The sequence below is a fragment of the Artibeus jamaicensis genome, unplaced genomic scaffold (assembly GCF_021234435.1).
Source record: "Artibeus jamaicensis isolate MK-2021 breed Jamaican fruit bat unplaced genomic scaffold, CSHL_Jam_final contig_685, whole genome shotgun sequence".
In the NCBI taxonomy this organism is placed as follows: domain Eukaryota; kingdom Metazoa; phylum Chordata; class Mammalia; order Chiroptera; family Phyllostomidae; genus Artibeus; species Artibeus jamaicensis.
In genome coordinates this window covers 18,341,003-18,365,633 of record NW_026521924.1, presented here as the reverse complement: position 1 = coordinate 18,365,633, position 24,631 = coordinate 18,341,003, and the positions used below count along the sequence as shown (strand labels likewise).

The 24,631-nt window shown below is 41.9% G+C and overlaps 3 protein-coding genes across 11 annotated transcripts in view; 2 read left to right on the top strand and 1 right to left on the bottom strand.

Annotated features, from left to right (window-relative positions):
- RBM39 (RNA binding motif protein 39) overlaps positions 1–4,919 on the top strand; it is a 31,968-nt gene extending 27,049 nt beyond the window's left edge. For 7 of the 8 annotated variants that reach the window (XM_037164705.2, XM_037164704.2, XM_037164702.2 and 4 more), the window contains 4 exons: positions 1,936–2,017; positions 3,223–3,328; positions 3,776–3,854; positions 3,946–4,919. In XM_037164705.2, coding sequence (XP_037020600.1) covers positions 1,936–2,017; positions 3,223–3,328; positions 3,776–3,854; positions 3,946–4,046 — 368 coding nt within the window. In that variant the 3' untranslated portion in view covers positions 4,047–4,919. Of the gene's footprint in view, positions 1–1,935; positions 2,018–3,222; positions 3,329–3,775; positions 3,855–3,945 lie in introns of those variants that run through there. The other variant, XM_053671045.1, reaches the window with a different exon arrangement.
- Positions 4,920–7,047: 2,128 nt separating this feature from the next.
- ROMO1 (reactive oxygen species modulator 1) lies at positions 7,048–8,519 on the bottom strand. Of its 2 annotated transcripts, none has more exons than XM_037164522.2 (3): positions 8,427–8,519; positions 8,115–8,245; positions 7,048–7,234 (listed from the first exon to the last, which is right to left on the bottom strand). In XM_037164522.2, exons 2-3 carry the CDS (start codon positions 8,243–8,245, stop codon positions 7,126–7,128), a joined length of 240 nt encoding a protein of 79 aa, XP_037020417.1. In that variant the 5' UTR covers positions 8,427–8,519; the 3' UTR covers positions 7,048–7,125. The 2 variants fall into 2 exon arrangements, with proteins under 2 accessions (XP_037020417.1, XP_037020419.1); XM_037164524.2 differs by having other exon boundaries at positions 8,422–8,500.
- A 70-nt stretch (positions 8,520–8,589) lies between these two features.
- On the top strand, positions 8,590–23,551 carry NFS1 (NFS1 cysteine desulfurase). The gene is made up of 13 exons (XM_053671263.1): positions 8,590–8,686; positions 9,246–9,355; positions 10,061–10,177; positions 10,746–10,829; positions 15,138–15,290; positions 17,308–17,401; positions 17,964–18,098; positions 19,981–20,138; positions 20,530–20,635; positions 20,708–20,789; positions 21,445–21,528; positions 22,143–22,232; positions 22,841–23,551. Exons 1-13 carry the CDS (start codon positions 8,590–8,592, stop codon positions 22,902–22,904), a joined length of 1,374 nt encoding a protein of 457 aa, XP_053527238.1. The 3' UTR covers positions 22,905–23,551.
- Positions 23,552–24,631: the final 1,080 nt, after the last annotated feature.

Below are 24,631 nucleotides of genomic sequence, written 5' to 3'. Positions count from 1 at the left end.
TTAAAGTTATTTAGGGAAATGATTCTCAATGAGAAAGATCTACCATGTTCCTTGATGGAAAGTAAGTGTATAACCAGCAAATGGGAGAGTTTTACTCAGTCCTTTTTTTTCTAACAGATTTTTTAAAAGTTGAAATAGAGTTGTTTTTCTATTAGTATTTGTACGCTGAATTTATTGTGTTCTGCATTCATCTAGTTTGAGCTGTAATACTTATATCATACATTGGTCTAAATATTTTTTTAGTATTTGTGATACAGCTAATTTGAGAAAGTAGAAAAATAATATCTTCAGTTAATCTTGTAAATGACCTTCTGGGGTTTTTCCAAGCCTATTTCCATTTGTTTGTGATAAGGTACACAGTGGGCTTTATTTCTTGTAATAAGCACGGTTGCATCTTTAACTTTACCCAATAGAATGTGACTTCTGTTCGTTGCATTTGTATTCTAATGTAAAGCTTTATTTTAAAAATTGCTTATTTTTAACTAAAAAATAAGCAAAAATTGTAATCTTATCAGAAACATTTTTTTAAATGTATTTTATGCACAGGTACAATTTTTATTCAGTAGAATATTTCTGATACTTCCTCTGGTGGACGTTTAATTATAATTTCTAATGCACTATTTTATCCTTAGCTTTGTTTGTTATATGTTGGAATGAAATTTGGTCAAATGTTATGATTACGGTGAGTCGTGTAACAGCTACTGGTAATGTTCTATAAATCACACGAAAACAATGGTGTAGCTATATTGGTAAATGCTCTTAACTTCAAAGTTAAACCAATATAGGTTTTAAATGTTGAGCCTAAATATTAGTGTCCAGTAGTTTCTCTAAAAATTTTAATATAGTATTTACTATATTATTTTTAGTGTTCCTTGTGGTAAAACACCTTCTAATTTTAAAATACTAATTTGATTTTTAATAAGATTTATAATCTTAGGGTATTAAATCTTAAATGTTTGAGTGGTTTTGTTTCTTATTTTTAAAACAGTATTTTTATATTTACATTTTTAATTTATTCTTCCCACTTTGTTACTTTTTTTATTGTTGCCCTTATTACAAATATCCCCATTTCCCCCCATTTTTTTTTTAATGTAACTCTATTCATGGGTATAAATCTAAGAAGCACAAAAGTGTATAGATCTTTGTGGCATTTTATTAATGGATTGTTTTTTAGAGAGAGAAAGAAAGGGGGAGAGGGAAAGAGAAAACTGCCCTAACTAGTGTGGTTCAGTGGACTGGGCAAACAGAAATGGTTTCTCTCTCTAGTTAGATTCCTGGTCAGGGTTCATCCAAAGGTTGTGGGGCCAGGCCCCCAGTCGGGGGTGTGCATGGGGCAACTAATTGATGTTTCTCTAGCACATGATTCTCTCCCTCTTTATCCCTTCCCTTATCTCTAAAAATAAATAAAATCATCTTTAATAAAAAGAAAGAAAACATTGATTTGTTGTTTCACTTATTTATGCATTGATTGGTTGCTTTTTTTCTCTGTGCTCCTGACTGGAGATTGAATCAGCAACCTTGGCTTACCAGGACAGCACTAACCAACTGAGCTACCTGGCCATGGCCTATTTGGCATTTTAAGACTGTATTTTTATTATTCCCTGCTTGTCAGGGTATAAACCCTAGTAGTCCTACATACAAAGTCAGTGTTCAGTTTTATTCTTTGACTATCTGTATTGATTTGTATTGGTATTTGTATGATTGAATTTTTATTTTCTTAAGATCAGCCACTTGAAATGTTGCCTCAGTTTTCCAGCAACTAAAATGGGGTACTCTCACATACCTTGAGATCATTATTAAATAAATTAGTGAAGTGGCTGGCTTGATTATATCCCAGTTTCATACTCTGGGTTTGGTGGGCGTTTTTGGTTGAATTTTATTCTGATACATTTTCTAAGAAACTAATTTCTTTTTTTGTTTGTTTGTTTTTTATAGCTTCAGCTTTAGCTGCGGCTGCCTCTGTTCAACCTCTTGCAACACAGTGTTTTCAACTCTCTAACATGTTTAACCCTCAAACGTAAGTAACATACTTTGATCAGGTTCAAACATGTATGCTGTAAAACCTTTATTTAACTTTCTGAATTAACACTTGAAATGTTTTTGTATATTTTATAGTTCAAATAATGTAACCATTCTGATTCTTGTAGCACCATTTTTATGCACATTGCTGATTTTAAAATTTTTTCTTAAGGTTTTATTTTTAGGGGGGAGGGAGGGAAACATAGATGCGTGAGAGATACATGGATCAGTTGCCTCTTGCACAACCCCACACTGGGGGCCTGGCCCACTACCCAGGCATGTGCCCTGACTGGGAATCAACCAGTGACCTTTTTGGTTTGCAGGCCAGTGGTCAGTCCACTGTGCCACACCAGCCAGGGCCATTGCTGATCAATTTCTTTGGCTATGTGTGTAAGTTTGGAATTCAGTTGAAAGCTTATACAAATGTTACATTTTCCATTCATATATCTAAGTAGTTTTCTGTAAAATTTCTACCAGTATTTATTTTTGATCACCAGTTTACTCTTTTATTGTTTCTGGGCTTTGAAATTTTAAGCTTGTATCAGTCTAATAGCAGACAAGTATCTTCAAATTTTCTTCTTTTTATTAGTGTGATCTCATTTTAGGAATATTTGCTTTCTACTTCCTACCCAGTGATTAGAATGCCTTTTATTAATCAGTCACATCTTGGTTTTTTTTTAAGTCATGTTAATAATTTGATTAAAATGTAGGGATTCCCCCACATCCCCAGTGAATTTGATAAGTCAACGATTATATTTCAAGAAACATGCTTCATACAATAACTATAGTTATAATATGCTGTTTGCATTTATATTCATAGTTTACCGTAGAAAGAGCCTTGGAAGCTATTAGGTTAGTCTATATGGAGATAAACTGTAGGTATAAGTATTATTGGGAAAATGTCAAACTGAATGATGGTATTTAAAATGTATAAGCTTGGTTAGAAACAGTATTTACTTTGATTTTTAAAGATACTTAAAGAAGGAGAAGGGAGGGACAAAGGGAGAGAAGTGTTAGATGGTTGCCTCTCACAGGTTCCTTGACCAAGGAACTGAACTGGCAGCCTTTTACTTTGCAGGGTGATGCTCATCCAGCCAAGCCACAGCAGTCAGGGCACTAACATCAATTTTTTATACAAATGAAAATACATGTAACTTTACAAATTTGAACTGTGTCTAATAAAGCTTAATACTTTTCTTACAGGGAAGAAGAAGTTGGATGGGATACAGAGATTAAGGATGATGTGATTGAAGAATGTAATAAACATGGAGGAGTTATTCATATTTATGTTGACAAAAATTCAGCTCAGGTATTTTTATCTTTTTAATAAGCAAAAATATGTTGCTCTTTGCCTTAGCTTCAGATACTTGGGTCATATTATGATCATTATTTTTCCTTAGTGTTTTTTCTTAATGGAAACTTCAACATACTAAATATACACCCTCCAAGATAAAGGCACTTTCAAAATAATATAGAATTAGACAAGTAGTGTTGCTACTTCATGTTGAGATCTTGCCATGAAATCCTGGCATCTTATTTCATTCTTTGGCAGCTTTCAAATCACAGAAAAGTTAGTACAGGACCAGATCTATGGGAGAACAAACATTTTTCAGTGAAGTTCTACATATATTATGTATTAGCTATACAACAATTATTATAGAGCACTAAGTTTTCTACAGGGAATGTGAATAAACTTATTATAATTCATGCTGTTTATGACAGTGTCCTTAACCTTTTTTGTATGTGTATATTTTAGGGCAATGTGTATGTGAAGTGCCCGTCAATTGCTGCAGCCATTGCTGCTGTCAATGCATTGCATGGCAGGTGGTTTGCTGGTGAGTTTGATCTTCTAAGTCATTATAATTAAGGCTCTAATTAATCAAAGTGAAGATGTTAAAATACCTGTATCTTTTTTTTTTCCAACAGGTAAAATGATAACAGCAGCATATGTACCTCTTCCAACTTATCACAACCTATTTCCTGATTCTATGACAGCAACACAACTACTGGTTCCAAGTAGACGATGAAGGAAGATATAGTCTCTTATGTACATAGCTCTTTTTCTTTCTTGAGAATTCATCTTGAGTTATCTTTTATTTAGATAAAAATAAAGAGGCAAGGGTCTACTGTCATTTGTATACAATTCCTGTTACCTTGAAAAAATAAAAATGTTAACAGGAATTGCAGTGTGCTCATTCTCCCTAACTAGCAAATCCCACTGTATACAAAGCTGTTGTTCTCTTGTTCTGCCTTTTAAATGTACATGTAGAAAATTACATTAAAGATCTATAGGAATAGCTCTAGGGAAACAAATGTGCTTAATGTAAAAAGGCAGACAGGGATATGATGTTTTTAATGTTTCATTTCAGAAGCCTAACTTTTTACACAGCAGTTACATTTCACATTTTTGCTAATGTTACTTTTAGCTAATGGTTTAGCAGGGGTTTCTGAAATGCATATTTAGTGTATGGAAACTCAAGACAGCTTAAGGGCTGTTTGATTAACATCTCACATTCTGATCAATTGGCAAGAAAAGGTTTCAAAATTTCATTTTTGAATGGTATCTTTTCAATTAATGTATCTGTAAAAGTTTCTTTGTAAATATGTGTTCTGGTGTGTCTAAGGTCCCAAACAAAATGATCCCTGCATTTCCTCAAGATGTTTAGTGACAGTCTGGTTAAGGCAAAGCAGTCTGAGCAAGAAATAGGAAATGCAGAAATAGGTTTTGTCTGGTTGCATATAATCTTTGCTCTTTTTAAGCTCTGTGAGCTCTGAAATATATTTTTGGGTTACTTCAGTGTGTTTGACAAGACAGCTTGATATTTCTATCAAACAAATGACTTTCATATTGCAACAATCTTTGTAAGAACCACTCAAATAAAATTCTCTTTAAAAGGCCACAGGTAATCTTCATTTTTGAAATGTTTTAAAGTTACAGAAACATGAAAATAGTTGAGGGGGGTTTTGACTTTTTACTTGGTATTTGCCTCTGGGAAAATTCTCGGCAGAGTCCGGATGAAGTCATGCCCTTAAGTATCTGTACATTCCTATATGTTACTGTATCTTGGCACTTTGCTTATTTATTTATTTAGGGTAATGTATCAAAACAGGAATTTACAAAAAAGTCAGTCATCCAAGCCTTGAGTGTCTTATTTTGAAGGGCATCTTTGTGAAAATATGCTTTACTATTTAAAAGTAAATAACAAAAAGTATAAGTTCGAAGTGATTTCCCAAATTGATTGCTTTTGTTACTTTATGGGATTTTGAGCTTTAACTTTAGTGATCCTTCACCATTTATACTCTTGGACTCTGCTGTAAGCTTTGAGTTAGTTGAACCTTGGAGTGAGTGTGGTTGCTCATAATGACCTTGCCTCATTTCTTTTTCTGTGGAATTGATCTAGCAATGAGGCACAAGTCATACATTTATTCAGATATCAAGATACTTAATCAGTTTGAATATGGAGGCATTACAATTCTCTCAATTCTTGCTGAATAATCTAAAATTACTTGCTTTAATTGATTCAGTTATTTAACCTGAAGAAATTTCACAATTAAAATTATTTTTTTGAACACCGGGCAGCAGTGTTTCTTGGGCTGACTTACACTATCCATTTTTTCTTTCAAATTGTCCAGTTAAATTGTTAAGTCTTAAGTCTTGATTCTGTCGAGTTCTGCCATCCTTTCAGGGACAGCAAAGGTGTCCATATGTATATGTTCACTGATTTTAGAGTTAAGGGAGAGTCAGTTGGTTGCCTCCCACTCCACTCACCTGCCACAGGGATAGAACTGGCAACCTTTTGGTATACTGTGGAAAATGATCCAATCAACTGGGCCTGCTACCTGGTCAGGGTGCCATTGGTATGTATATGTATAAGGTGACAAAATGTAGCTCACTAGCACAACAAAATTTTAGCTTTATGTTTAATATTTTTAGAGGGGAAGGGAGAAAGTGGGAGGAACAAAAGTTCAAATTGCCATTCTGAATTTAATGCTTCTGGTAATTGATGAGACAGTATCCACTTTGGGAAATCTGTAGCTGCTATTGATATTCTGGCAGGGCCCCTGATTTTTGGCTGCATCTGAGTGTCCTGTGTTCCCCAAACGCTTCTTAAAACATTACAATTTCCTTAGAATTTGGTAAGTGGGTAATGCAGTTCATAACAAAATCTGTGAAGGTCTCTGGCCTGAGTAGGTAAGACCCTACCTATCGAGTCAATTAGAACTTTGGGGGGGGGGGGGGCGGCCCGCGTTCATTTATACAGAATCGACTGGGATCACCCTAATGGGTGTGGACTCAAGCACCTCATGCAAGGTATAAGGTGGTAGGTTTTGATTTCAGGTTGGGGCACATGCGAAAGGCAACCAATTGATGTTTTCCTTTCTCATTTCTAAAAAAATCTGGGATTGATTTAGTTGAGAAGCTACAAAAGTCTGCGGGCTTGGTTTTGTTTCACAGTAGGTAATTATTTTTCTGGTCAAGCCAGTAGCTGTGTGGCCAAATTTTTGGATGAACATGTCATTAAAAACCACCCACTTCTGCATTGTGACCTTGAAGTGGAATATACTTGTAGCTTCAATTTTTCCACCTTTAAGATGGTGATAGTATCGTTTATCAACGTTAAAAGGATGGAAAATACAGGTTTACTAGGATCTGGAAGGTTTCAGGCATAGGATATTTTTCTAACTGGATTTATCAGATACAGGTCTAGTGAAAAGGACAAAATCAGTCGGCTCACAAAATCTCAAACGAAGCTGTGTAACAGGCTAAGAATAAGAAAATGCCTCCAAGCCCTGGCTGGTGTAGCTCAGTGGATTGAGCGCGGGACTGTGAACCAGACAATCGCAATTCAATTCCCAGTCAGGGCACATGCCTGGGTTGCAGGCTGGTTCCCTGCAGGTCAGTTCCCAGCAGGGGACCCACGAAAGGCAACCATACATTGATGTTTCTCTCCCTCTCTCCTTCCCTGCCCCTCTAAAAATAAAATAAATAAATCATAAAAAAAAAGAAAATGCCTCCAACACACCAAGACTACTCAAAGTCTTTTTATTATAGTACATGGGTTGGGACTGATGGGATAGGGTGGAAATGGGCAACCACTGCCCTGATTAGCATCGGATGCCCATCCCGATAGCCATGAATGTGCCAAAGGTGCCGCCACTCTGCATCATGGTTTTCCCGATGCCGCCCATCAGCTCCCGACCCCGCATTCCAATCCTGAGAGAAGGAAACCAAGATGGGGCCAATGGAAACAAAAATACTGTACAGAGTTAACTGCCCTTTTCCAGGGTATTTTTAGTGATGAATAGAGCTTTCCAGAAGTCTGACAACATCCCCTCCCACCTGGGATCTGAGACTGCCTTTAATTTCTGGGAGTCAGGAAATGCAGTGTCAAGTACACAGAAATCATTTTCCTGTGGTTTTACCTCTATGTACCTATGTATGATCCTTAGTGTTCCCTAGTGTTTTAAAGTGCTTGTGGATTCATTTTATAGGCTGTGTCAAGTATAAAATGTGAAATGACACAAATGTGATAGCACCGCAACACTTGGCACAGTGATTGACACTGTCAGTAAATGGTAATTTACAATCTGGAAAAATGGGGATAATAGTCTACTACATGTACAAATGACATTTAGGGTGTAGGGTTTTTTATCTGCTTCATCTCTACCATCCTGTTCTCAGTACAGTAAAACTGCTCAACAAGTATCTTTCGCGACTTGCAACTGGAAATAACAGCAGTAAAAACCATTTTTTGGGCACTTACTATGTGCCAGATTCGGTGCTAAATATGCTCTGACTTGGTCCTTACACCCCTGTGAGGCAGGTGTTACCTCATTCTGTACGTGAGCAAACGCAGGCTCGGATTGCTTAAGGTTACAGAACGAGCAGGCGCCACAGAGGTTGAGTCAGAGCTCACACTCTCAGGCACCGAGGATTCCAACCTGTCCTTCCAGACTCATAAAGTGTTTAGGAAATCAGTCTCACTCAGAGGACAGCGAGGAGATTGGAACGAGTTAAGGCTCTATTGAGGCTGCAGGAATGGGGCGGGAAGGTCCGGTAGTCCCGCCCAGAGGTCACCACCCGGGCCCCTCACCTGAGGCAGGAAAAGGTACCGAAGAGCGCCCCGGCCGCCATGCCCACGGCGCAACCCATCACAAAGCCCATCTTCACGCGGTCGAAGCAACTTGGCTGGGACTGTCCATAGGGACCCACGGCCACCGGCATCTGCGGGATTCGAAGATTAGAAAAATTCAGGCCTGGCCGCCATCCTGAGACCCGGGCGGGGGCCGGAGGAAAAGGGGTGGGGAGCGTGCATAAGGGTTCGAGGAAGTTCGAGAAGGAAAATCAGAGAGGAATCCAACTCCATCACCCTTTTAGCCTTCGGATCCCCGATCCCGCACCTCACCTCGCTCGCAGCCTCGGTAGCTCAGGTCTACGTCTCACACGGAACACCAGGCGGGGCGCACTCGTGGCCCGAGGAATGCTTCCGGGGCGCTGAACAGTACTTCCGGGAGTCCGCAGCCAAGGACAGCAAACCGCTTAGGGCTAGGGACTGTGCCTACGGGACGATGTTGCTGCGAACAGCTTGGAGGCGGGTGGCTGCGGCAGTGCCCCCAGTTCCCGGCCAGGGGCCGGAGGCGCCCACTCGGGGTCTGCGCCTGCGCGGTACGCCCCCGTGTCCCTCTCGCTGCCACCCTCCCAGAAGGAGTGGACCTACCTCTTCTGCGCTTTGACGCATCCTAAATATTCCGTAGCCTTCCTCTTTTGCCCGCTACCCAGACGCTCTGACCCTTCCCCTTGGCTGCACTTCTCTAATTTTCTCAGCCTTGCCTTCTTAGTGACTTGGCCGCGACCCTCAGAGCCCTAGGCTTGGCCTTCAGACTTCTTGCCAACTTTTAGAGATGCTAGTCGTTTAGCCAGTGACCTTTAAAGGAGATTTTACCTGTTATAGCTCCACATTCCTTGTAAATAGCCTTGCCCTTTCAGACCCATCCCCACTCCCAACAGTGTAATTTGAATATTGTGCCAGCATCCCCTTCTAAGAACTCTGTCTCTGTCCCTTCTTTCACAGTTTGCTCAAATCCTCTGATGTTTTCTTTTTCATTAAGATTCAACCCCAGCATTCCTTAACTCCATCTGGCTTTTGCCTTCTGCTGTCTTGAATACTCTGTGTCCATAGTTGCATCCTATCTCACTTGGCCCCTCCGTTCCATATTTTTGTCAGTCTTAGACCATGCTCCCCAGTCTGCTGTTCGCTCAGATACAGCCTCTCCTCCGGAGGTGGAGTCAGTGCTGCGACCTCTGTATATGGATGTGCAAGCTACAACTCCTCTGGTAAGGATGGAGGGACAGCTCTTCCCAATGCTGTTTATAGGAATTATATTGTATACATGACAATGTACAGAAATGGATGGATCCTTGTAGAACTAAAAACCATTGATGAGTGTGTGCTGGGAAAAGCAGTGAGCCAGGAATTAGGAGGCTTAAGTTATGGTCCACTAAAAATGGCTCATCTACTTCCAAGCTATTGATCTTGTTCAAATCACTTCAGTGCAGGCACTATAATACTAGTTAAAAGCAAGGGCTTTGGAATTAGCAGGACTGCTACTTAGTAACTGTGAATTTGGGCAAGTAGTAAGTGGATGAACAGACACAAATCAGCCTATAGCAGCTTGGCACATGATAAGCACTTGAATATTAATGCCAGGTTTCACCATCATATGGACTCTGTCATGTCCTGGCCACTTGTAGGTCACATTTTCTGGTAGGAATGGAAACACCTGCAGAAATGGCTGACAGAACAATACAATGTTTGTAGATTACCCTGGGAGAAGGTAGAATAGCCTTATTTAAGATGGATTGGAGTGGAGCATATTTGGTTGACGTTTGTTTAGTATCTGAGGGGCTATAAGAATGTTTGCAGCCCAATCTAAACACTGTCTGAAGGTTTGGGAGTGTGCTGGGAGAGGTCTGAGGAAATGGAGTGGGACCCGAGTTAACTATGGGCTCAAAAAGACTGATCTATTTTGTTGTGCACAGGACCCTCGGGTTCTTGATGCCATGCTCCCCTACCTTGTCAACTACTATGGGAACCCACACTCCCGAACACATGCTTATGGCTGGGAGAGTGAGGCAGCCATGGAACGTGCTCGCCAGGTTAGTACAGATGAGTCTAGGAGGGACTGATGGCAAGATTCAGTGGCCTGTGGGCGGCATTTCCTTCTCGGTAACTCTGGGTGGAGGTAGAAATGGTTTGGGGCTCTTTCAGAAAGAGATTCAGAGAGGAGGCCTTGGAGTCCCTCTGAAGGCATTTGATTAGTTCCCGCGTTTTCTTATCTAATTTCTCCGAGCCTAAGTTTCTTTACATTGCAGGTAAGACTGTAATTGTTCCTACTTCCTAGGGTTATTGGGTGAATTAAATGAGACACTGCTGACCATGATGTGTTTATTAACTCTCCCCCCCAAAAAAATATATCAATAATGATTTCTTAAAAAAAAAACACCGTTATTAATTATTATTTTGTATTGGTCTGGAAAAGCCTGGGATCTGGGACATAACTGAATTTATCCTTGCCTGACCCTACTGGGTGCAGAACTTCTTCTTGGGCAGTTGACAGAATGCAGTGGGGCTTTTCTTGATCCAGAGCTCTGTCCTAGCTGTATTCTATAACTAACTAGTTTCCTGGGGAACTGAAGTTACTTATCTCTGTTTCTTGGTTTGCAGCAAGTAGCATCTCTCATTGGGGCAGATCCTCGTGAGATCGTTTTCACTAGTGGTGCTACTGAATCCAATAATATAGCAATTAAGGTAAGAAAAGGGAACCAAAGGGGATATTGGGTTTCTTCACTTGGGAGATGGTGTCCTTCTATCATCTGGGCTTATGCATGTATTTCCCAGCTACCTACTCCCACCTTGTTGTAAAGAAAGGACACAAACACAAACTCTGATTTTTTTATTTTCTTCAACCCTTGGTTTTTACTGAACTGAATTTAGTAAGGTAGTTGGATAAGAAAGGAAGTGGTTCTTGTACCATTAACCCATTGATTTTTGAGGACAGCAGCTACTTCAGAGAGGAAGTGATTTAGTCACAGAGAAGTCCAGGACACATTTGTAATTGGGCACGTTTCTCAGCTGCACCCTTATATATGTGATTTCAGAGCCGCCCTCCTTTCCGCCTTCCCTTTTCTTTCTGATCAGATCTGTTTGCAACAAGTTTCTCCCAATTCTTTATTTTTTTAAAGAGTTTATTTCTTTATTTTTAGAGAGGGGGAAGGGAGGGAGAAAGAGGAGATAATCATCAATGTGGGAGAAAGATACAAAGATCAGTTGCCCCTTGCATGCTGCCGAACTGGGAGACTGGCCCATAACCCAGGCACATGCCCTGGCTGGGAATCAAACTGGCCACCCCTCTGCTCTCAGGCCAGCACACAGTCCACCAAGCCACACCAGCCAGGGTTCCTCCCATTTCTTTAGATGCCCCCATTTTCAGGTATTGGTTTCTGTGGCATTCATTTGATCACCCATTTTGGGAGAAGTCACTCTGTCCTTGGGACATACAGTTATCTCGTACTTACAAAAGTAAAATTCCACTCTGAGTAGTCATATGTTTCCTAGAACATAACCACCTTTGATTGAGCCTGGTTAGTAGGATCACTTGTGTAAGTGCCCTGGTTCTGATAAATTGTGGGCTGTTGTTAGTTCAACTCTACCTTCACCCCCTCTTACTGTTGTCTCTTAACTTTGCTTCCACTATTTCTTTTTTTTTTTTTTTAAAGTGTGTGGGGCGGGGGGGCGCTGTCCTCAGCCTAGGAGGCCTGGGACAGGCTCCAGAATCAACAGCATTCTGCCTGATCCTGTTAGCAGGAAATCGTCCTATCTTTGGACTGCAGAGACCACAGAGCCAGGTCCCTCCAAGAAATGAGGATGGTTTCCAAACTTTGAAAATGTTTGTTTTGAAAGGTTCCACAGATCCCAAACCTAGATTAAGTATTGCTAAGAATAGTTGTGACAGCATTCCCCTTAGTCTCCTGGACAGGTAGACTAAATATGTATCTGCTATTAGAGCATTCTACACTATGAGTAAGTGGGACAGGAGAAGGGGAACTTTTAAATGTTTTCCTTTTTATATTCCTTGTCTTTAAGAACATACAGTCCTGGCTGGTGTAGCTCAGTGGATTGAGTGTGGGCATATGAACTAAGGAATTGCGGTTCGATTCCCAGTCAGGGCACATGCCGGGGTTGCAGGCCAATTCCCAGCAGGGGACCCATAAGAGGCAACCATACATTGATATTTCTCTCCCTCTCTCCTTCCCTTCCCCTCTAAAGATGAATGAATAAAATCTTTAAAAAATATATATAGTTTTTACGTTGTTCTAAATTTAGCCTAATTGGGCCCTGGCTGGTGTGGCCCAGTTGATTGAGTGACAGCCTGCGAACCAAAGGGCCACCAGTTCAATTCCCAGTCAGGGCACATGCCTGGGTTGCGGGCCAGGTCCCCAGTTGCACAGGAGGCAACCACACATTGATGTTTCTCTCCCTTTCTTTCTCCCACCCTTCCCCTCTGTCTAAAAATAAATAAAATCTTTAAAAAAACAAACAAATAAGTAAATAAATAAATTTAGCCTAATTGGTTTTATATTCTGCTTTTAAAGTAGTATTCTATTATAAACTCTAAAGGAATGGGATTTCACATTTTCTTTTTAATTTTTAGAAAATAATTCATGCGTTTGTGGTAAGATTTTTTAATTCCATAGAAAAGTGTCACATAAAGTGTAAGTCTTTCTCTCCTATTCTTACCAGAAGTCCTGGTCTGTGAGGTTAATTCTGTTAATTCTAAACTAGTTTAGTTTAGCGTTGTTGCAGGAAAAAAACTACATATATATAAATTTGCTTTTAATATTTTTACAAATTATAGCATGTCATATTTATTCTTCTGTAGCTATTAATAACATGTCCTATGTTCTTCCATTTCCAACTCCTTTATTCTTGTTTATTCTCTTCTAACTACATTCTTGTTTATGAAGTTGTGTTTTTCCAACTTAGTATTTATTTTATTATTACTTGTTGGATGTATTTAACCTTTCCATGTTTCTTGAGGATTGTAAATATTACTAAAGCATATTTTTTCTCTGTGACTTCTTCCATCTTTTGCGATATTTCCCTAAGGTAAACTCCCAAAAGAGGAATCAAAGTGAAAGAATGTGAACACAGCTTTTAAGACATCTTTCTACGTAATCCTCTGAAGAGTTATAGCATAAATACTGCCATAAGCAGTAAGTGTATGAGTTTCACTTCCCCACTGCCAGCTTTGGGTATCAGTATCACCACATTTGCATGTTTTGCTGTTTAAATAGAAGTAAAAGAGAGAGGCTTTTGCTTGGGGAGAAAGGATAGGCGTGTTTCCTGTTTTCCACTTGTGAATATAGTTGGTCTTTTTCTCTGTTCCTGGTACAGAGCTTCAGAAACCTCTGGAGTTTCCTGAATGATAAGATTGTCATTTCTTATTCAAAACAAGCCCCTTTGAATCATATCTAGGTTTATGGTAATGAGGTGATTCATGGTGGGCCCTTAGTTTCTTTCTTTTTATTTATTTGTTATTGATTTTAGAGAGAATGGGGGAGCATAAAGGGAGATATATCAGTTTGCTGTTTCATTCATTTATGCATTCATTGGTTGATCCTTTAAATTTATTTTTTAGATTTTATTCATTTTTAGAGAGAGGGAGAGGGAGAAAGAGAGGGAGAGAAACATCAGTGTGTGGTTGCCTCCTGTGCGCCCCCTATGGGGGACCGGGCCTGCAACCCAGGCATGTGCCCTGACTGGGAATCAAACCAGTGACCCCCTTGCTTCCCAGTCCAGTACTCAGTCCACTGAGCCACACCAGCCAGGGCTTATTGGTGGATTCTTGTATGTGCCTGACAGGGGATCGAACCCACAACCTTGGGGTATCGGGGACAATTCTCTAAACAACTGAGCTACCCAGTCAGGACAATGGGCTGTAGTTTCAAGGGACAGGCTGGTCACTCCAGAAAGATCAAGAATGTGATTAGAGGATTGGAACTTCCAGCTCTACTCTCCACTGAGGAGAATAGTGGGGTTGGAGATTGAGTTCAATCCTGTGGCCAAAGATCTGATCATCATGCCCACATAATGAAACCCCCATAAAAACTCTGGACTTCGAGGCTTGGAGGAGCTTCCAGGTTGGTGAACTCATGGCTGCGCTGAGAAGGTGGCGTGCCCAGACTGCACAAGGAGAAGACCTCACCCTATGCATCTCTTCCATTTGGCTGTTCCTGAGTTGTATTCTTTTATAGTAAAACCCTAAGCATAAGCACAGCACTTTTAGTGAGTTCTGTGAGTCATTCTAATGAATTATTTAACTTCAGAGGGCTGTGGGAAGCCCTGAATTTGGAGCCAGCTGGGCAGAAGTATGGGTGGTGCTTGTGACATGCAGGACTAGTGGCTCGCATTTGAAGTAGCAGCAGTCTTCGGGACTGAGCCCCTTAACCTTTGGGATTTGCATGAACTCTGAGTGTTAGCATCAGGATTAAATTGATTTGTAGGACAGTCAGTCAGTGACAGGAATTGATGTTGGAGCATACCACCTGTTAGGGTGGTCAGTGATGTAGGCTGTGAAAGAATTCACAAAGAGAAGAAAGTGTAGAGAGTAAAGTTCTTACTCACTCTGCAAGAAAGAAGAGGGGCATGGTGTGGAGAGATACTCCTGCCCCAAGGGGTTAGGACTTTGAGCTTTTATTGGATTTTAAAAGGCTGGGAGGTTGCTGTCCTGTGGTCCCTGGGCAGCTGGGGCATTATAACAGGAGGCTGCAGTTTGTTCCAATGTTTTCTTCCTCCTATGGCTGCAGGGAGTGGTTAGTTCTGTTCTTGCTTTCCAGTAACTTCTAGTACGTCCCTGGGAATGTAAGCTCAGAAGAATAAAATGGCAGTCATGTTTAATAAGGAGATAGGTCTGCAAGACAAATGGTGCCGCAATAGCAAATGGGGCTGGCTTTATCCTTTCACCACCCTTGCCCAGTCTCCCTTTACAAATGGGATTAAAGTCATTGCTGTCTCTCTGAGCATATTTTCCTTCCTTCCACCACCACCAATTTGTAGGGGGTGGCCAGGTTTTATAGGTCACGGAAAAAGCACTTGATCACCACGCAGACAGAACACAAATGTGTCCTGGACTCCTGCCGTTCACTGGAAGCTGAGGGCTTTCAGGTCACCTACCTCCCAGTGAAGAAGAGTGGGATCATTGACCTGAAGGTAAGAGTGGCTCCTGGCTGGAGGGAAAAATTTGGAGGAGTGTGGCTTCAGCCTATGAATCTCCCTCTCTGCCTCAGCTGAAGCTCGAAGGAAGGACTAAAGCTAATGATGCGGGTGGGACTTAGAGATGTGGGCCTGGCAGAGAACCTGAGAGTGTATTTGGTAGGGTGGTCAGTGACGTGGGCTGCGGATGACTTCACAGAGAAGAGAGCGTAGGCAGGGGAATCCAACCTTTTAGTGTCTCTGGGCCACACTGGAAGAAGAGTTATCTTGGGCCACACATTAAATGCAAAAACACCAACAAAAACTGATGAGCAGAAAAAGGTTTTAAGTAAATTTATGATTTTGTGTTGGGCTGCATTCATAGCCATCCTGGGCTGCTTTTGGCCCTCGGACCACAAGTTGGACGCCCCTGGCAGAGAGTAAAGTTTTTACTCAGTCTCTAAGAGAGGAGAGGGGCATGGCACGGAGAGACACACCAGCACTGAGGGATGGGGGCTTTGAGTTTTCTTTGGATTATACAGGGTGGGTGGGGTTGTGTGGCCTCTGGGCTCTTTGTGGCATTGTAACACAAGGAAAGTTCCATTGGTTTTGAATAAGCTGCAGTTTGCTCCAATGTTATCTTTTGCCTGTGGCTCTGGGGGAGGGGGAAAGGGCCGTTAGTCGTATTCTGTTCTTGCTTTCCAGTAATTTCCAGTCCTGAGGACATAAGTTCAGGAGAGTAAAATGGCCGTCATGTTTAACAAGGGCATGGGCCTGCTCTGCAAATGGTGCCACAAATAGCAAATAATGCAGACTTTATCCTTTCAGTATTCCCCTTTCATCTGTTCTACCATCTTCCTTTTCTCCAAGGATGTATTTCTCAGCTTTATTGGTGCTTCCTTGTTTGTGTGGGAGGCACTGGACATGTATACAGGGTGCCAGGGGCTCACACCATGGCAAAGCCCTGGCCTGCTTCCCCCTTACACTGATGTCTCCCATCACTCTAAAGAGGAAGGGTAGTTTTTAGAAGAATGTTTCCCTTTTTGCCCCATGTCCTATGTGTCCATTTTGGCTAGTGAGTCCAAGCCTCTAGTCCACCAGGTTTTGGATACTAGCATTCCTAGATAAATCCTAAGATATAGGTTGTAGACAGGACCCTGTTGTGTACATTTGGAATTAAGGTGGAAACATAAGGACAATTACATGAAGGTAGAAGACTATAAAATGAAGAAATCTCTCAGATTGGTTTATAGGATAATTAACAAGATTATGTGCTCCTTTGAGGGTGGTTACACCTCTGAGGGGTATGGAAAAGTGGATTACTCTGGTTTTTCAAAGGTGCGTTAACCTAGATGGCCGAGAACAATGGGACAAGGTTTGCTTCAGGCAAAGATAAACCCCTTTACTAAATAAGTTATAGGCCTGGGGCATGAGTACCCACCACACCAGTTCAGTTAGGATTTTGTTTTTCAAATAAGTACCCAGTAATCCATTTTGTTTTGTCAGGTCCCAGACTTGAAACCTTTTTTTAAAATTACTTTTTAGAGAGAGAATAGGGAAGAGAGAGAAACATCAATTTGTTGTTCCACTTATCTATGCATTCATTGGTTGTCTCCTGTACGTGCCCTGACTGGAGACCGAATTTGCCACCTTAGTATATCAGGATGATACTCTAGTCAGCTGAGATACCTGGCCAGGGTCCAGTTAGGAATTGTTGACCAGATCACCATGTGAAGTTACTTTTGGTCATTGATTTACCACAGCACCCCTTTTGTTCACAAGTTTTATAAAGAACTAAAACTGCCAAAGTGTTTTTCAGTGTGGCTGTACCATTTTATGTTCCCACAAATATATGAGTGATCAAGTTTCTTTGCATCCTCGCCAGCATTTTTGTATTGTCACTATTCTTATTTAAACCATTCTGACAGGTGTGTAGCAAAAGGCTCCTTTCCAAGATTAAGCTTGCCTACATTCTAAGTTGGGGAGGATTACTTGGTGGTACTGTGTATAGTCTCCTTACTCCTGATATTCTTAGGACCTAGAAGCTGCCATCCAGCCTGATACCAGCCTGGTCTCAGTCATGGCTGTGAACAATGAGATTGGAGTGAAGCAGCCCATTGTAGAAATAGGTGAGTATCCTGGATACTCACCTGATGCTCGCCCACCACTGGGATTCATCTGAGGAGTGGGATGGGCTGGCATCTGTAACACTTCGTAGAGTGCAGTGAGGAAATCTGGGGAAAGAGACATTGTGAATGGCATAGCCAGTATTTGAATCCAGGTCTAGTACGTTTTATGTGCTTTTCATTTTTCTGCAGTCAGTGCAGTAAACAAAAAACAAACAAAATAACCCTTTATTCTTTTTTCTCTTCCTCTTTGATCTTTTTCACTTTGATCTCTTTATTATGTTCACTTAAACCCAGAGACTCGCCCTGTAACTTCTTAGTTACTTTAGCAAATCTATCTGTTAATCTCTGCCTCTTTTAAGATAAAAAAGTAGGAAAGTTAATCTGATATATTGAAGGACCAGTGTTGGAGAGAGAGAGAGAGAGAGAGAGAGAGAATGATTTCTATGGCTAGAGGCTAATGCCTGATGCAGTTTCACCCTAGGACTCATGGTACATTGTGGGACCACTGCCGGGTGACTGCCCGACATTGTGCTATGGTTCTTTCTCTCTGTTGTTTCCTTAGGGCAGATTTGCAGTTCCAGAAAGGTCTATTTCCATACCGATGCAGCCCAGGCTGTTGGCAAAATCCCTCTTGATGTCAACAACATGAAAATTGATCTCATGAGCATCAGTGGCCACAAAATCTATGGTCCCAAAGGTATCAGCTGCTCCTCTAGTCTCTCTGCTCTGCACTTCCCAGTAAGCCCCTTCACAAGTGTTCCTTGGACTCACCTGGGACTGCCATCGCTCTCAGAAGTTGTAAATTCAGAGTGCCTTGCAGAATGCAAGTGTCATTTATTTATTTTCATGTGTATATATTTTTTCAAATTATAAGAGAAAGTTCACTTAGAAAGTTAGTTACAGAAGTAGTAGAATTGAGCCAGCCAGGCTGCGTGGGCTCTAGAAACAAGTTACAGAGGCAAAAGAAAGGGCCCTTGGACAAGGCTTAAGAGAGGGAAAGGCGAAGATAATGGGCTTTGGGGGAGAAAAGGGGGTGGGAAAGGCATGGAGGGGTGCTGCCGAAAAGGAGAGCACTCTGCAAGTGTCGTTAGCAATAGCCAAGAACGTGTGCTCTTCATAGTTGCATTGTAGCAGACCGTTCTTCCCTGTTCTCTTTAGGAAACCCTTAGAAAAGCATGTAGGCATCCAGTTGGTTGAAGAACAGCAGTTAAGTCCTTGTTAAGACCTTGTCTCCCCTCTATGCAGAGCAATAGTCTTTGAGTTCTTCATTTCTCTGCGGCTTGCTTTAGCCTGGAGGAAGATTGTGTGGGTTGTGCATCTCTCGGTGTTTGTTCCTGGACTTAGTGGTCTCTGTGCCCCTGTTATGTCTCTCAAGAATACTTGTCTATTCCATGTGTTCTTGACCTAGGGGTGTTTTCTAATTAGAATTCTACCTCTTCACCCCAACTTTGTGAAGACACTATTGCCCACTATATTATGGAGGTGGCCATAAAAAACAAACAGCTCCTCCTCTGTCTCTAAGGTGAGATCCTGCAGGGCTTCGTAGTGCCAGTACACACTCTGTGCCTGCAGGGTGTGTCATCTGAGTGTGCACCCTGTGGAAAAGGGTGTGATAGCTCCTGGAAGTATGTAAGAGGACTTCTTCTAAAGGTTCCCAGAGGACACAAAGAGTATTTTTGTGAGCTATTATTTTATTTTTTTAAGATTTTATTTATGTTTAGAGTGAGGGGGAGGGAGGAAGGAAAAAAGGAAGAGAGGCATCAGCGTGTGATTGCCTGACAGATGCCCCCAGCTGGGGACCTGGCCTGCAACCCAGGCAGGTGCCCAGGCTGGGAATCAAACCAGTGACCTTTCGGTTTGTAGGCCAGCGCTCAATCCACTGAGCCACACCAGCCAGGTCATGTGAGCTATTATTTTAAAGACCCCCGACTGCCATTTTATCTTTAACTAAAGTGTTGCCTTTGTTGTCTTTAATTGAAGATATAGCTGTATATGTGTGTGCTCCCAACTGGAGATCGAACCCACAATATAGGTTGTGCCCTGAGTGGGGATCGAACCCACAACTTTTTGGTATGTGGGATGACACCCCAATCAATGGAGGCACCTGGCCAAGGCAGGTGCTACTTTATTTTTATTCTTAAAGTTTTTAAAATTTATTAATTTTACAGAGAGAAAAGGAGGAGGAGAGAGAGAGAGAAACATTGATTTGTTGTTCCACTTATTTATGCATTCATTGCTTGTTTCTTGTATATGCCCTGACCAGGGATCGAACTCACAACCTTTTTGGTGTATGGGACAATACTAGCCAACGGAGCCACCCTGCCAGGGCCAGGAGTTATTAAATTTAAAATGAGCCTTTACTCCTTCTGGTAGTTACCTTCCTGATGTTAAATGATTTTGATAAGTACTGTGTATGCTTTTACTGCTGTTTTTTTCTTTTTCCCCCCAACTTTTTTTATTAAAAAAAATTTCAAGCATACATAAAAGTTAAAAGAATATTTTGACCCCCTTGGAAAGTGATATTTGATTTCATCTGCACTTTTCTTTCTCTCTTTCTTGTAACGAACTTCGTTTCCCAGGGGTTGGTGCCATCTACATTCGCCGCCGGCCCCGTGTGCGTGTAGAGGCGCTGCAGAGTGGAGGGGGGCAGGAGCGGGGTATGCGGTCTGGGACGGTGCCCACACCCTTGGTGGTGGGGCTGGGGGCTGCGTGTGAAGTGGCACAGCAGGAGATGGAGGTATGGAGAAAGCGGTTCCCTCTCACAGCTTCTTCCCCTGTGCTGGGTCTCCTGTTAGAGGCTTCTCCGCACGACTGAGCCAGATCTCTACCCGAAGAGGAGGTTTAAGAAAACCATCCTCGTCCCGGTGCTGCTGGCATCTTGTTCTGGAGAGATGTTGTAGACTCCAAAATCCAGGGCCATTTCAGTAGTTATCAGCTCATTTATTTGGGGGTTACTAGAACCACGTGTCCAGTTATTTTGCTGAGGCTACAGTGTTCTCCATGAGTAACACAGGATGAGAGGTGGGTCCGATGCAGGGTCACTTCGGGCAGAAGAAGGGCTCCTCATCCTGTGTGTTTCTGTGCTGTCGATGGTCACTATGCTTAGCTCTCCCTTGCTTGTTTCTCAGTATGACCACAAGCGCATTTCCAAGTTAGCAGAGCGGTTGATACAGAAGATAATGAAGAGCCTTCCAGATGTGGTGATGAATGGGGACCCTGAGCACCATTACCCAGGTATGAACAAGCCCTTTCTATTCCCATTCTGGAAGAGCCTGAGACTCCTCTCATAGTGGTTCTTTCCTCCAGGCTGTATCAACCTCTCCTTCGCCTATGTGGAAGGGGAGAGTCTACTGATGGCACTCAAGGATGTTGCCTTATCTTCGGGGAGGTAAGTTGGACCAGATAGACAGGGACTGCGGCAGGACTGATTAGCCTGGCTTCTTAGTGTTATAACAAATTATTAAGCTTCCCAGTGTAGAGATGACAGGCACAGGAGCTGTTGGTTAAGAGTAAAGGTCATTTTGTAAGCATCTGTTTTTTTTTTAGCCAGCTGGGCACAGGCTGAAATTTTCCACTCTAGGAGAGCTTCCTGGGGTAGAATTTTGTGCTTTTTGTTCACCCAGAAGTTGCATGTGTCTGTTCTAATATTATATTAGCAGTGCTGTAGCAGGCCTTCTAGAATTAAAATATGCTTCAAAGGCCACCAAGGGTTTAGCTGTCCTTTAGGCCGGTATAATATGGTGTATTCAGTCAAGGGGAGTAAGCACACGTTCTGCTGCCTCTTGTCAGACCAGCCGTGCAGTGTCATGCTTTGGCAGTGTCCTTGCTCAAGGAGTTTATCCTTCCTAAGGGCCAGGTGAACTAGATTCATATCCCAGAAGGCGCAGGTAGCATCAGGCCCTTTAGCTCCAACAAATGAGAATATCTCTTTTGTCTCCATGGTACAACTTTAGGGACCTGAGGGGTGGGAGCAAGACTGAGGTTCAGGACTAAAAGCAAAGGTTGATGATAAACTGAGCAAGGCTCTGTGTCTTTCTCCTCAGTGCCTGCACCTCTGCATCCCTGGAGCCCTCGTATGTCCTTCGAGCAATTGGCACTGATGAGGATTTAGCTCACTCTTCTATCAGGTCAGTCTGTTGAGGTGCATCTTCTTTTGTGTGTTTCACCTCCTATTATAGTGGTCCTCAATCTAGTTTTTCTTATTCTTTCTTTCTTTTCAGAATTTATTTATTTATGTTTAGACAGAGGGGAAGGAAGGGAGAGAGGGGGGGAAACATCAATATCTGGCCGCCTTTCACGTGTCCCCTACTGGGGGCCTGGCCTGCAACCTAGGCATGTGCCCTGACTGGGAATCAAACTGGCAACCCTTTGGTTTGCTGGCCTGCACTCAATTCTACACCATTGAGGGCTCCTTATTCTTTCTTAATTCTTCATGAAAGTTTCTAGAGCAGTGATTTTCAGATGTCATTGAATATCACCTGGGAAGTTTGTGCAAGATGAAGATTTCTGAGTCCCACACTCAGAGATTCTGATTCACTAGGTCTGAAGGAGTAGGAAACGTCTCAGGTGCTTCTGGTGTAGCTGGTCCACAAACTGTAGAAACGCTGAGGATCTCTGATCTAGAGGGGAAGGGCCATGTTCTCTCCACGTTCTTTGTGGAGTAGAGTCTGAGTATTTGCTGAATGAATTTACTTCCGTGCCAGAGCTGTGATGTAGAGCTCCTCTCCTGTGCCTTTTTCAGGTTTGGCATCGGCCGTTTCACTACAGAGGAGGAAGTGGACTACACAGCTGAAAAGTGCATTCACCATGTGAAGCGTCTTCGAGAAATGAGGTCCGCACTGTTGTACCAGAAACCCTTTGCAAGAGATTGCAGTGCTGGCTTTCTCTTGTCCTCACGCCCTTGAGTTCACACAGCTGGAAACCAAAGTTACTTGGATTTTAGGTTTCAGAGGTTTTACAAAGCAAGAAACTGGATCTCCTCAGCTACTAGTTTTCAGAATATGAAAAAATGTTTTTTAGAAAGATTTATTTATTTTTAGAGCAGGGAAGGGAGGAAGAGAGGGAGAGAAACATCACTGTGTGGTTGCCTCTTGGACACCCCCTACTAAGATCTGGCCCGCAATCCAAGCATGTGCCCTGACCAGGAATCCAACCAGCAACCCTTTGATTCGCAGGCCATCAGCTCTCAGTCCACTAAGCCACACCAGCCAAGGCTGAAAAAATGTTTTTATAAACTAAAGAAGTACATACATGTAGATGTTTTTCATTTTTGTTATTGATAGTGTTAATAGTTGTCATTGCAGTGATATCAGTACAGAATTAATGACTTGTAGATTAAGTATAGGAAAACTCTCATTAATATAGGATTGTTGGCCTGGGAGCCAATGTTGGCAACTTCTCTTAAACCATCACTGATCCAATACCTCTTCTCTTTGGCAGCCCTCTCTGGGAGATGGTGCAGGATGGCATTGACCTTAAGAGCATCAAGTGGACCCAACACTAGAAGAGAGGGCCTCCGACTATGTGCTGGCTTGGCTGCTCCTGCCTCATCAACCCATGCACAGCCCAGCACCTTGTTACACCCAGTGGGTGTTTCATGTTCAAACCAGAACTGATGTAACCCAGTTGACTTCAGCATCAACTCATCTTCAAAACAGAAACACAGGAATACTGTCTTTCTGGGATCTCAGCTTCTTTGGTGGGGAACACTCCCCATTTCTCAGGAGTCCTCTGCTCTGATGTGAGTGTATATCTCACCCCGAAACAGGGGGGACATACATTACAATATTGCTGCTGAACATGTCTATATCCTTGGTGGGGAGAGCCAGAACTGAAAGAAGGCTCTTTGTTCAGGGACCCTAGTGCTGTACGTGGACACTTGAGTTGTTGCATACAGCTACAAGCAAGACCGATTTCTTCAAGAACAAGTGTAATCAACTAGATTTTTGTGGCTCCAAAGGCCACCTCTTCATATTGATTGTAGACCGAACAGATCTGAGGAAGTGCGTTTTTCTGTCCTTGTGTACTTTTCTTTGACCTAGTGGAGTAAGAAATGTCTGTATGATTCTACCTATTACTCTAAAAATTTGTTTCCTTTTAAAAGTTTGTTAATTTGCAGATTGAAGAAATAAAATCACATTCCTCTGTTTACTCTGTGCCTTTATGAAAAGCCTAGGGAAAATTTCAATATGTTCTTGGGAATTGTGGAGCAGACTACTACTACATTTGATTTCCATACATGACTCAGTCTTCTCGCATATCTCCTCTTTCAGCAATTATTTGAGTACCCGTCAGGAGCCTGATATTGTTCTGGACACTGGCGAACAGGACCAAAAAGGACCTTGCCCTCATTCTTGGGGAGAGACAGAAAATAAGGAGTAAACAAATAAGGCTATTATAGTTTGTGACGAGTGCTTTGACAGAATTGGAGTGGTAAAAGGAAATAATGGGGATAAACTGCTATGCCAGGGATACTCTGAAAGTTTTTCTGAGGAGGTGTTAAGCAAAAACGTGATTTCCAGTCATGGACAGTGCTAGGAATGAGTGAGGGATGAGAAACAGCAGCAGAAGCAAAGGGCCCGTGGTATGAAAAAGCATGGCGTATCTGAGAAACCAGTAGAAGGCTGGTGCAGCCGGTGTAGAGTTTTCCATTTGTGGATCTGAAGCCACAGGTGGATAGTTACCAGCACACATACAAGTGATGGTGAAATAAATTAGACTACATCACACATATTTTAAATATATATTTGCATGCATGTACCAAGTTGGAAATGTATTTCTTATGTGAGTGGTGGTCAAAAGTTTGAAAGCCACTAAGCTAAAGTATGGTGAATGCAGATGGATAGGAGAGATGAAACCATAGAAGTTTTTAAAATAAAATTTAAATTTTGAATAATTTGATTTATATATTTATTTATTTTAAAAGATTTATTTTACTTTTTTAAAGGGTTTTATTTATTTTTTAGACAGGGGAAGGGAAGGAGAAAGAGAGGGGGAGAAACATCAATGTTTAGTTGCCTCTCTCACGCCCCCTTACAAGGAACCTGGCCTACAGCCCAGGCATGTGCCCTGACTGGGAATCAAACTGGTGACCCTTTGATTCGCAGGCTGGCAGTCAATCCACTGAGCCACAACAACCAGGGTTTATTTATTTATGTTTAGAGAGACATAAAGGGAGAAAGACGGAGAGAAACAAGGATGTGTGAGAGATATATGGATTGTTTGCCTCTT

Coding starts and splice junctions, on each gene's coding strand:
- ROMO1 (XM_037164522.2), bottom strand. CDS start 8,245: ATGCCGGTGGCCGTGGGTCCCTATGGACAGTCCCAGCCAAGTTGCTTC. Junction 7,235..8,114: donor GGTACCTTTTCCTGCCTCAG/GTGAGGGGCCCG, acceptor TCCTTCTCTCAG/GATTGGAATGCGGGGTCGGG.
- NFS1 (XM_053671263.1), top strand. CDS start 8,590: ATGTTGCTGCGAACAGCTTGGAGGCGGGTGGCTGCGGCAGTGCCCCCA. Junction 9,356..10,060: donor TGCAAGCTACAACTCCTCTG/GTAAGGATGGAG, acceptor TGTTGTGCACAG/GACCCTCGGGTTCTTGATGC. Junction 10,178..10,745: donor CCATGGAACGTGCTCGCCAG/GTTAGTACAGAT, acceptor CTTGGTTTGCAG/CAAGTAGCATCTCTCATTGG.